The following is a 12,607-nucleotide window of genomic DNA, read 5'->3' on the forward strand; positions in this document are numbered from 1 at the left end:
ATATTCCAAGAATCTTTGATTCTATTGAAGTAAATTAGGACTAAAGGCAGTTTAGTTTAGGAACTAAAATAAGCCCCTAGAATGGTATCGGTGTGATTCTAGCAGCAATTGTTTGTGCTGTATCCCCCACAACCAGCAGTTTGTACCTATGGCCGAGCCTTCTTTGTTTTTTCTTATTTATAGGCGCGGTGCGCCTTTGTACGTACCCAAGCTTTACTGCTAGTTCCCTCTGTATGAAATGCAGCCCCACCCTGGCAGAAGGTTCACTTACCCCTTAAAGACCTGTGTCAAAGGTGGTGCTTCTCAACTGGGGTGATTTTATCATCCCCCCCCACCCCGGGGGTTACTTGAAGTCTGGCGACATTTTTGGTTGTTACAACTCAGGGAAGAGGGTGGTGTTACCGGAACCTCGTGGGCAGGCATGCTGCTACACGGCGCACAACCCACAGGACAGCTCCCTACAATAACCCCTTAGTCTTAACTAATTACATCTGCAAAGACCTCGTTTCCAAACAAGGTCACATTCTGAGGTTCCGAGTGGATACAGATTTGAGGGAAGAAGCTTTTCGGCACACTACAGGTTTCGAGGAGTAGAGTTTGGAAACCAGTCTCTCAACTCTGAATCTCTGGAGGGCATGCCCTCATTTTTTTTACCTCCCCGGCTTTTAGCACAGGTCACAGAACGCAAAACAAACAAACGAAAATGCTGCCTGGAAGTTGCACACCTACGTTCACAGCAGCCACAAGGTGGAAACAACCCAAACGCCCTTAGACGAATAAATGGATAAACAGGAAGTGGCATATCCATACAATGAACTATTGTTCAGCTTAAGAAAAAGAATGAAATTCTTTTTTTAAAAGATACTCTTGTCTTTTTAAAAATATTGTGTTTATTTCTCTTTAGAGGGGAAGGGAAGGAGAGAGGGAGAGAAACATCAATGTATGGTTGCCTCTGGTGTGTCCCCTGCCGGGAACTGGCCTGCAAGCCAGGCATGTGCCCCGACTGGGAATCGAACCTCGATCGTGTGGTTCTCAGGCCCGCGCTTAATCCACTGAGCTACACCAGCCAGGGCAGGAATGAAATTCTAACATACGCTACAGCATGGGTGAAACTTGAAAGTACTCTGCCAAGTAAAATAAGCCAGACGCAAAACAACATTGTATGGTTCTGCTTATAGGCGGTACTTAGCACAGTCAAACCCATAGAGGCAGAAGGCGATTGCCAGGGGCTGCAGAGAAGAAGGAAGGGGGAGGGATAACTTGAATGGGTACAGAGTTCCAGGCTGACACGACGAAAAAGTTCTGCAGATGGACAGCAGTGACACCTGCAATAACAGTGTGAATGTACTTGATGCCACTGGATTGTACACTTAAAAACGGCTAGCACAGCCCTAGCCAGGCGTGTCAGTGGGTTGCAGCATCGTTCCATACACCAAAAGGCTGCGGGTTTCATCCCTGCTCAGGGCAGGTACCTAGGTCAGGGTGCACACATGCGGGAGGCAACCGATTGATGTTTCTCTCTCGTATCAACATTTTTCTCTTTTTCCTCCCCTCTCTCTGTAAAAATCAATAAACATACCCTTGGGTGAAGATTTTAAAAAGCAGTTAACATGGTAGGTGTTGTTAGGTGTATTTCACTGCAATAAAATGAAAGAAATGTTTGCTGGAAGAATAACTGCTTATGTTCAGGGCACGCATCCCAGATCCCTAGAATGTCAGTCTCAGCCTCCAGTTCCTTCAAATCCTCACAAAAATAACAACAGAATTCACTTATTGAATACTTACTCTATGCCAGCTGCTATGCTAAGCATTTTGCGTGATTGTTGTTTTAATTTGCACATCAACCTTGTAGTAGATACTGACATTCCATTTGACAGACAAGGAAACACACATGGGGCTCAGAGAGGGTAAAAAGCTTGCACAAGGTCACCAGCTAATAAAACACGGCGGGGGGGGTGTTGAACCCGAGTTTTCTGCAGAGCCCAAGGTCTCACTTTGCTGTACTTCCTGGAAAATTTCTCTCAAACCTGTGAGTCCCATGCTTTGCAGATGCGGACAGAAGGTGGCCTCTAGTACAGGGTCCCCAAGCTTCTGCTAAGGAAGACAGTAGCCAAGGGTTAAATAGCGCCTCTGTCATGCCTGGAAGTACTTTACACATAGTACTCTAATCCTATGACAAGTCTCCAAGGTGAGTGCTGTTAAATATCCTACTTCAGGGAGAAGGACCTGAGACACAAGAGGGTAACCCGCCCAAGGCTCAGCACTGGGTATCATCTCAGGAGAGCAGACTCAGGGACCTTCTAGCCCCCGACTTTCCTTCCCCTCTAGCAGGAAGAAACCCTCTGGTTAGTGACACCAGAAAGGCAGAATGACCAGCTCTTCCTCCTGCTTCATCGGGACCTTATTCCCTTGCTTTGCCTCTTTCTTGTGATTGAAATGTTTGTATAATGAATGAAAAAAAAAAAAAAGAGCTACGGAAAGGCTTCCTGCTGCTTTCAGCTGCAGTTCTCAGCTTAGCCCAGGCTCGCACCACTTTCTCTGGCCTCATCTAACTTGACAAAGTACTCGGGTTCTCCAAGCAGACACGCTCTTCCAGGTAGTTTCATGGATACTTGCGGTACTCCCACTTTTCACTGTCTGCTCTCATGAATTATTAGACAGGAGGTAAAAGCACCTATAAGCACAGGCATGTATGGACCAGATAAATGAACGAGGAGTAGATTTCCACAATGCCCTAGGCTCTTCTTTGTATCACCTAGTGAATTACCCTCATCAGAAGTCCGCCTGGGCTGGAAACCTCAGTCAGCATTATTAGCGTGGATTCAGCTCCCATTCTGCACCTTTGGGTGGTAAAAGTGCTGATCGTCTTTGGCTTGAGGTCTGAACTGGCTTGTGGCTGGCAGGCATCCCTCAGCTTGCCCACCCCAGCCCCAGCGGAGTAGAATGGGGAGTGGGGAAAGTCCAGGGGTCCTTGGAGTGTGTCTGTAGGCATCCACTAGCTCATCCACTCAGGCACCGCCTAGTTTTTTCTAGAACTTACAGCGTCAGGCCCAATGAGACTTGCGTCCCAAGTTACTGCACGCGCACAACTTGGATATCCTGCATATTCCTGTCGGGAGCAGAAAGGCCGATGTTAAAGGGGGCGGGGGGAGGCACTAAACTTATAAATATTAATAGAGGCAGCCACCTGCTCCAAGGAAGGCTGCGAATGTTAACAAGGAGATGACGCATGGGTCCCGCGCGTGCCAGTGGGCGGGAGCCCGAGCGCGGGCGCGGTCCCGGAGCCCGGGCACGAGCGACGGGAGGGGCGGAGGGCGGGTGGAGGGGAGCTCGCTGCTGCCGCCGCACTGCCCCGCAGCTGCTGCCCTGCCGCTCCCTCGCACTACGCTCCAGCAATTCTGTGGATGGAGGTGTCCCACTGAGCCCCGGGACCCGCCTCCCTCCGCCAGGACCCGCACAGGTGCAGTCGCGGGGGGCGATCTTGTCCGGACCGACCCACGGCCGTGGGTGGGGGGTTGGACAGGGTGGTAAGCAGGCCCTGCGACCCCGGGCTTCCCTGCCCGTAGGTCTAGAAGAGCCGCAGCCTCGCACCCCTTGCCGTGTGCCATCCTGGAATCGGAAAGGAAAAGCCCGGAGGCCGGCGCTCTCTGCCCAGGCGTTCGCAGGAGCGCAGCGGGGACACGGCGCCGGGCTGGGGACGTGGGACCACGGGCGCTGCAAGCAGCATCAGAGCCTGGGCCCCCAGCCAGGCCTGGTGCGTGTGTGTCTGAGTGTGACTAAGGGTGACCGTGGCTGTGTGTATGTGTATGGGAGTGTGACAGTGTGTGTACGTGTCAGCGCGCCGGTGCGGGGGTGCGTGTGTGCATGTGTGTGTCTGTGCACCCGAGCACGCGGCGTGGGGCCGGGGAAGCAGGGGGCCCGGCGGACGATGCCGGGTGGTGCGGGAGCTGTGGGTCGGTGCCTCCCCCGGTCTGTCACCTTAAAAACTCAAGTCGTCTCTGCCCCTAATAACCCGTCCTGCCTTCCGCTGTGCTCTCCCCGGGGTGCCAGGCCTTCCCCAGGACCCAGCACGCCTGCAGGGTCAGCACCCGGGCCGCTGCCGCAGGCGCTGGGGAGCGATTGTCGGACCACAGGACAGGTCGCAGAAAGGACGAGTGTGGAGGAGGGCGCGCTGCCCACTGTGGGCCCAGGGTCTCTGAAGCTCAGAGCGCGACGCTGGACAGAGCTCGGGGCGGGGATTATTATCACAGAGAGAACCTCTTGCCTATCTCTTCCATCCTCGCTGATCGACACCCCCAAATCCCTACCCATTCCTGTGTCCCCGTCTTGCTTGGCCAAAAGGACCAGTGGAGTCTGTGTGCGCCGGCGGGGTGAGCCCAGCTTTCTTGGAGCGCCAGCCATTGTGCTGCTTGGAGGAGCCTTTATTTACCCCCACAGGCCAGGGGCGGAGGGTAGGGGGGATGCGAGATGAGGGTGAATGGAGCAGCGGGGGGAGGGGAAACAGGGGAAGCAGAACCGCTAAGGGATTGCTGGCTTGTGTGCAAGGAAATACTCTTTCCGTCAAAATGTGAAGCTGGCACGATCTTGGGCACTGGCCGGGTGTTGCTGCGCAGCAGCAGGGAACCCGAAAGTGCATTAGTGGAGGGCAGGTGGGAGGGGCGGTGGGGGGCACGCAGAAGCGATCGATCTATGGGGCAAGTAATGGGAAGCAGAGGGCACTGTCCGGGGGGCCTCTGTGGAGGCGCGGTGAGTTCTCTGCTGCTCTGCTCCACTCTGCTCAGCTCAGCCAAGCAGGGACTGGGAGTTTGTCCGGCACCACTGAGCTGCATGAGAGGGAGGCTTATGTGTTTCCTACCAGGCCTCTGCTAAGCTCCGAGGTGCCTTTTCTTTTCCAAATTACACTATCTCTTGGGAGCCAAAAATAAATGGAATAGATTATAGTACGTAATCAAACTATACTCCTGCCCTCTGTTCTATGATAAAGAGAAAAAGATAAGACGAGCCTTCTATGGTTTCTTCTTTCTGTCATTCTTCATATGTTTTTTAAAAAAATCAAATTTGAAAGTACAGAAAAAAAGGGATAAGCGACTGATTATACTGACCCTAGCTTTTAAGGTGGGAGGAGACTCTGAGGCGACCTGCAATTAAGGCAGAAAGATGGGCGAGCTTGCCAGGATGCAAGAGCAGGACTTCTCAGTTGGGAGGCAACGAGGAAGAGCGAAAGAAGGTGAGCTGAAGGAAGGAGATAGGGGGGCACCGTTTCAAGAAGGGCTTCCAGCCCCAACCCAGAACCCCCTCCTCAAGACCATGGTAGAGCCAGTCAAGATGCCTGGCTCTCATCTCCTCTGCCGTGGCCGGAGGTCTTTCTACAAATTCTGGGCTCACTTTGGGTGTTGAGTGACTTCTCCTTCCCAGCACAGCTTTCAGTCTTAGCATCATCATGTCTGGCTGCCAGGCGTCACGCCAAGCTTCCTGGCTACTAGGCAGTGAACTGGTGGAAAGAAATCAAGCTACATTATGGGTTGTGATCATGTCTCTGGACTCTCAAACTCTGATGTAGATTTCTTCCTTAATGATCCTCTAGATGAATCCGTTTCTCTAGAGGCTACTGAGGATGGGTACTTTCAGCATAATCTTCCTGTTGCCAACATTCAAAACTCAATCTGAGTCCTAGATAGCCCTCTTGTTGCTGGTTAATTAGTATAGATTGTGCTATTTCAAATCCCCACCCCCTTGGTATCTATCACCTGCTCCTTCCAGCACACAGTCCCTCCTAGAAAAGAGTATACATTTAAAGGAAATATAAATTTCCTTTCCAGTTAACTTTCATGTCTCTCTGAAATGGGACCCATGATTCAAAAGGCTTGGACCAAATGAACTGAAAATACGGGTGCCTTAGCAAAAAAGATGATAAAATTCATTCAGCAATAGTTCTCTCACGTGATAAGCATTTTGAGGTTAGTGTGTCATAGCAGGGGCAGTTTTTCTGTCACTTGGAGCACTCCCACCCCACATTTCCATGGAACTAAGTTATTCCCATTTTCCTAAAATCACTGACATTTATCCGATACTGTGTATTCCACACATTGTGCCTAGCGTTTCAAAGATGGTCTCATTTACTCCACAAAATAATCTTCAATGTGAGCACTATTCTAAACCCCATTTTAGAGGTGAGGAAACTGAGGCACAAAGAGGCTGCTGATTTGCCTGCAGTCTCAGAGCTGGGAAGCGATAAGACCAGGGTGGGAATGCAGAGTCCAGGCACATCGTCATCCTCACAAAGTCCTACCTCTGTTGACACAGACCCCTTACCAGTAAGACCTTCCCTACTCACTGTTCAGTCTGTGATCTTATCTAAACTCACGTTGGCACTAAGGGCCCCCTCATCATTTCTGTGCCATAGGTGGGCCATTTTGGCAATGTAGAGAAACCTATGGGATCCTTCTCTGAATATGTTTTAAATGCATTAACTAAAATGTAATTATACTCAAGAGCCCTTGATGTCTGTAGACCCTCGGTGAAGAATCGCTCTCGGACGATTAGTCGCATGTGGCTCAATAGCTGTGGTGTCCAATAGGGTAGCCATTGGTTACATGTGGCTCTGGGGCACTGGAAACACAGCCCGTCCAAACAGAGACTTACTATGAATGTAAAATATACCCTGGATTTAACCAAAGGATCATGGTTCGATTCCCAGTCAGGGCACATGTAAGCCCTGACTGGTGTAGCTCCGTGGATTGAGCACGAGCCTGTGAACCAAATATAATACCCTGGATTTCAATGACAGTATGAAAAAGATATAAAAGTGTATCATTAATATTTTAAAATATGGATTACGATTTGAAATGGTGATAGTTTAAATATGCTGGATTAAATAAAATACATTATTATAATTAAGTTATTAAGTCCATATGTTATCAAATCAAGTTCCAAAGGTGTGAGCTCTATACCCCCGCCTCCAGTTTAACAAACGAGGTCATCAGGACCCACGACGCTTGTCCCTGAGCCAGACATCGACAAGTCTGTTGCCCCTTAAGCCTGTGTTCTTCCCAAGATATCATCCTGCTTTTGTATTTTTTATATTCTAAGGTCATATCATGTTGCGGTTGTAAAGTATAAATACTCAGAATATGCTTCGATGGGATGCTATGCCCCCTGACTCAACACCAGTAAAAGCCAAGGAAGAGCTGTCCAGGGCCTGGCATGCCCCTCACTTTGCTTATTTAGAGTTTTAGCTCCATAGAGATGGAAAATGGCACTCCTACCATCAAACCCAGTTTTTGCTGTCTGTTTGGTTCTTTTCAGGTAGTAGTTCCAATGTAAGCATCTAACTGGATCAAAAAATCACAGAGACAGAGAAGAGTTGGGTTGCCTGACTTTGTTACAAGGAAGGGAGTTTTGTGTGCAGACAGGGGTAGGATAGATAATGGTGCTTGTGCTGCCTGAAATTGAAAATGAGAAACTGAGCGTGGGGTGAGAAGATCGTTATTCAGTGAGTGCGCACTGATTGATTGCCTGGCCACAGGGCAGTGTGTGCTAGGAGCGGGGAGGGTGGTCAGAGGACGCCTGTGCCCTCAAGGAATTTAGATTCAAATTGGCGAAGGGCTTGAGGGTACACACAGATGGGTACATCAGGGACGAAGGCAACGAAGAGGGCCTGGAGCTGTTGGGAACTGAAGGGAGGTCAGAGTGTGCAGCCTTCCCGGGTGCAAGGTGCAGGGTCCAAGGTGTTCTCATGGATTCTGCTCTGGGACACACAGTTCGTCTTTTCTTTTTGTATCACTGTGAGAGAGAAACATCGATTGGCTGCCTTCTTGTATGCACCTGACTGAGGATCAAACCTGCAACCTAGGCATGTGCCCTGAGCAGGAATCAAATCTTCGACCTTTTGGTCCATGAACCAGTGCTCCAACCAACTGAGCCACACTGGCCTGGGCAGTAGTGGGTCTGTCTTTTACGGGATAATGGATCATTGACTCCATTCCTCTAGTCCCAGACACACGCTCTATGTCTGGGAGGAACTCTGGTGCTTGCTTAAAAGTCTCAGTCGGTGTTCTATTAGTTTCTTATTTATTGAGGAAGGTAGTCATATCCTGGGCCATGAATTCCTATCCAAAATCCTTGGGGCCAGGCATGTTTAGAACTTTGGTTATCTCAAGTTTTGGAAGGCAGTAATAGAGTGCATATTCTGTGTAGCATCCCATGGGAGTGAGGGAAACAATCTCTAGAAATGGGATAACAAAACCACATGCAGCTTTTATGTTTGCATAGATTAGGTTTACTTGCCAAATGAGCTTAGGTCAGGTCAGGTTTTGCCGCCAAGTAAGTTATGAAGAACCACCAGGTTTTGGAGCCCAGGGTTAAGGATTTGGACATACGTTGAACAATATTGACGTTTATTGTCTGCCAGCCGCTGTTCTAAGCTCTCCCCTGTGTTTGCTCCTTTACCCCTATGACAACCCTGAAACGCAGGTTCTATTATTATTTCTGTCTTGAGAAGACTAAAACGCAGCACAGAGAAGTTGAGAAACTTGCTAAGGTCGGAGCTGGCAAGGGGCAGAACAGGACGTGAGCCTAGGCAGTCTGGTCCAGGGGCTGCACGTGCACCACTGAGCTTTGTTTTTCAGAGCAGGGAATTGGAAGCAAGGATGTCTCTCAAGTTTACTCTATTTAGGTTAGCATTATTCATACTGACAATGATGTTTGAGCTCCTCAAGTGAGCAATAATGAGGAAGTACAGGAGCAATGGATGCCGGTAAAGTGGAATCTTTGGTTTTAGGGAGACACAGAGTAATGGAATGGGATTCCTATCGGTCAGCAAAGCTGGCCCGAAAGCCCAGCCCAAGCTCACTTTGTCTCATTTATTTCTCTCAGATAAACGAATCCTGAGAGCTGCAGCTGTGCCAGAATGGAGGCCCCACTAGTGAGTCTGGACGAAGAGTTTGAGGACCTCCGGCCCTGCTGCTCAGAGGGACGGGAGGAGAAGCCCCGGTGTTTTTATGGCTCATCTCCCCACCATCTAGAGGACCCCTCCCTGTCTGAGCTTGAGAATTTTTCTTCTGAGATAATCAGCTTCAAGTCCATGGAGGACCTCGTGAATGAATTTGATGAGAAGCTCAATGTCTGCTTTCGGAACTACAACGCCAAGACCGAGAACCTCGCTCCTGTGAAGAACCAGTTCCAGATCCAGGAGGAGGAGGAGACCCTGCAGGATGAGGAGTAAGGAGTCCTAGTTGTCCTCTTCTGCTTCGTACCAGAACCCTGTAGCTTGGGGCTCCCGGACATAGCAGTGGTTTCTGGCTGTGAGTTCATGGCTTCTTGCCTACATTTTTATGTCAGTGGGGCAGTGCCCAGCAACTAATGACGTGCCCTGCAGTGTCCGTTTATGGCCACCGGCAGCGCTTTCTTAGATGGAAAGAATGGCTGAATGTAATGAAGGAATTTTAGGAAATAGAAAGCTTTTCCTCGATACAAATAGAATTTCAGGAGCATGGTACATTTGGGGGGGGGTCTGTCTTCAGCTTTCTTTATGTCAGTGGGAATCCACCCAGATATCAAAAACAAATGAGGACCTGAAAAAAGAAATTAACTATGAGGAATCTATGTCATTAGAACAATTCCTTCAAGAAACACCAGAATTGTGAACATCTCCAAAGTGTTTACAGTCCCTTACCGCTGTAAAAAATATCTGTAAAAAAAAAAGATTAGGATGTGTCCAAATAGGAACATATATCAATTGAACAGAGAGCCCATGGAATTACCCCAGGCAACGTAAAGGTGGTGACTGGGAGAAGTGGTTTCTGGGTGGGAGCATCGCCCATGTCACCTACCAACTACCTTCTTGGGTCTGAACTGTAGTCGAGAAATGGGATCTGAGAAAAGAACTGTTTGGGGAGGGACTAGAAAGAGAAGGGGTAATTTGTCATATAAATGAAAGAACGGTGTTTGGGCATTTATGAAAAACACATGAATTCCCTGTAGAGATCAGAAATGTACCAGTCGTTCGTTAGGCATTGCACAGGAATGACACATGGCTGGTAATGGAAGTTTTGAGCAACTGTGCTTTGGGTTCTCTTTTTACGGACTTGAGTGGGAAGAGTTGGCCATAAACAAGCTGGGTAAGAGGCATGTCCTGGAGGCTTGGGTCTGACCGTATCTGGCAGACGGTTGCTTCTGTGGTGACTAATTAAGACTGCATCTCTGAATACAGGGCTACCCATCTGTGGCTTACTATTATATCCCCACCGTCTAATATAGTGCTTGGTGTGTAGTGAGTGATCAAATAAATATTCTTGAATGAACTATTGAACATTGAATGAGTTGGATGAGCAATAACAGCTAGCCTCGTAGGAATGTGTGAAGTATTTCTAGGTCTACCCCATTTCTGTCTTCTCTTCTTAATCCAGTCTCCCCTAAAGACACAGCCATAGAGAACATCTCACTCTGGTGACTGGTACCGTCTCCATGCTGAATGTTCTGATTTCATTTTACGTTTCAAACCAATCCTTTTTAGATACTGAGACTGTTATAATTTGCTCAACTCTTTTAAATCAAAAAAAAGGGGAAAAATGTGGAGCTTGATTGTACAGAGCATTTTTTTACTGTAGTTCATTGCACCAGGCAATGAACTAGAAATATAAGGACTATGAATTCTAATTTTCCTACTCTCACTAACTCACTACGTGACCTTGGGCTAGTCACTTAACTCTAGTTGGCTGCGTGGGTCCTCCTCTTTGAACCCTCCAGAGCCCAATCTTGATGAAGCGGGACTAAGGACTCTTGAAGAACCTAATTTCTTACCTCATCCTGGCTGCGCTCTGAAAATGACATTTTAAGATGTGTCCCATACCTTTTGCTTCCAGCAAATCATTTTTCTGCTATCTAAATCCCCCTCTGCCTCATTAAGGATGAAGGCCCAGCAAGCAGGTTCTTGCTCTCTCCCAGCACATCGGCAGAGGCCACTCAATGTCAATCACAGTCATGTGGGATTATTGGTTGTATCCTGATTTTCCTCACTTGCTTGCTTCATTGACTGACTCGGCTGAAAGACCGAAGGTTGAATAATTCCTTAGAGATCAAGTATGATTTGGGGATAATGTCGAGGGAGGAGGCTGGGAAGAGAGAAATGAGCACTCTCTTTTCTAGCCAGCCCAGGTATCTAACTCTTTACAACTTACAATAACATCAGAATTAAGTGGCATATTTTATTTTCTAGACACCTATTCAGATGTTTCAACTGTAGAATTATGGTGAGGTAACGGAGAAAGATAATTGAATATCTCATCTAATTGCGATTCTCCCGAGCATAGCTCTCGTGTTCTAGAAACTTGCTTGGGTTTAGGATTTGGAGAGAGATTTCACCTCCAAATGAATGGGAAGTGTTTTGGGTGGAATAGAACTGAACACAGAACCCCTTAAATCAAAAGCAATGGCGTTTTTGGTCAGACTAGCCTCCGTAAAGAAAGCACGACCGTAAGGCACATGCAGTCATTCCCTTTGAGGTCTGGTTGCTCTGATTCCCACTGGGAGTGTGTGGCTGCTAAGGAAATGGCCGAGATATCGCCTTGTCTCTGACTCTTCAGGGCACGGAGCCTTCCACGAAGGTTAGACTTGAATAACCTCTCCTGTTTTTGAATTTAGAAACGATTTCAGAATCTCTTCTTGGCTTAGGTGTGATCGCTCTTTATCACAAGAGACTGAACCTGGGGACCAGAGGTCCCCAGAGGCCGATACACAATGGGAATGGGCGGTCTCACCTCACCTCTTTCCTTATTCGAGTCCCTACCAGCCCTCCTCCGAGGGCCCTGGATACAGAGGGGCCAACATTTGAGAACACAGACAGTTCTGTTCTTTAGATGAAATCATGGGGTTAAAGGTGATGTTAAAGACACAGGCTAAGTCTGCACAATATATAAATAGCCTGCGGGCACCACACTGTAAGTTGAAGACAAATAAATATTAAATAATCAGCTAGGAAAAGCTGATAGATAACCGTGATTTTTAGGAACGTTCATTCTTTTCTTAGAGGTTCAGTGTCCCCCTAGAGAAGGCAGAGATAGCATTAATTCTGGTTAAGCATTGGGACGAATCTAAAAAGTTGTTCAAAGTCATTATTGTGCTAGTAACTCTAAGTGTTAACTGCGAGAGCACACTCATGTGAACACACATCTAAGGGTGGACATTGGCACAAGACACAAATGGACACTGGCCAAGGTTCATTTGAGGGACTTCAGCCTGAGGGGGTTCAGGGACTGGTCACCAAGTTGCAGTTCTGGGGCGCCCCGTACCCTATTTACCATATTGCCAGATGTAGATGTGTCGGGATGGGTGTGTGCAGCAGGGTTAGTGTAGCCTTGATGGCTACATTGCCCGTTTCAGCCCCGAGCTCTTGTCTAGGTGTATTATCACAATCCATACTGTTCGGTGTATTCGTCCTCTGCCAGCACCCTTCCCCAAATCCCTAGCGCTCTGCTGGAAGGCAGCGTAATCAATTCTGCAGGCCTCTGAGCCCAAGCTATGAAATACGCACCTGAAAAGACTTTTCTGTTATTTTCTGCCAACCGAATCTCGGGGCGGCAGGACATGATTGAGGCAACCTGTTTAATCT

The 12,607-nt window shown here is 48.3% G+C and overlaps 1 protein-coding gene across 1 annotated transcript in view; it reads left to right on the top strand.

Annotated features, from left to right (window-relative positions):
• The first annotated feature begins 3,305 nt into the window (after positions 1 to 3,305).
• The window catches only part of FEZ1 (fasciculation and elongation protein zeta 1), a 39,731-nt gene continuing 30,429 nt past the window's right edge, over positions 3,306 to 12,607 (top strand). Inside the window, exons 1-2 of the mRNA XM_037038247.1 lie at positions 3,306 to 3,460; positions 8,875 to 9,219. Of these exons, the coding sequence (XP_036894142.1) occupies positions 8,909 to 9,219 (311 nt within the window). The 5' untranslated portion in view covers positions 3,306 to 3,460; positions 8,875 to 8,908. The remainder of the gene's footprint in view (positions 3,461 to 8,874; positions 9,220 to 12,607) is intronic.

This window comes from Sturnira hondurensis, unplaced genomic scaffold (assembly GCF_014824575.4).
Source record: "Sturnira hondurensis isolate 20B ecotype Veracruz unplaced genomic scaffold, ASM1482457v3 Scaffold0024152, whole genome shotgun sequence".
NCBI classification, from domain to species: domain Eukaryota; kingdom Metazoa; phylum Chordata; class Mammalia; order Chiroptera; family Phyllostomidae; genus Sturnira; species Sturnira hondurensis.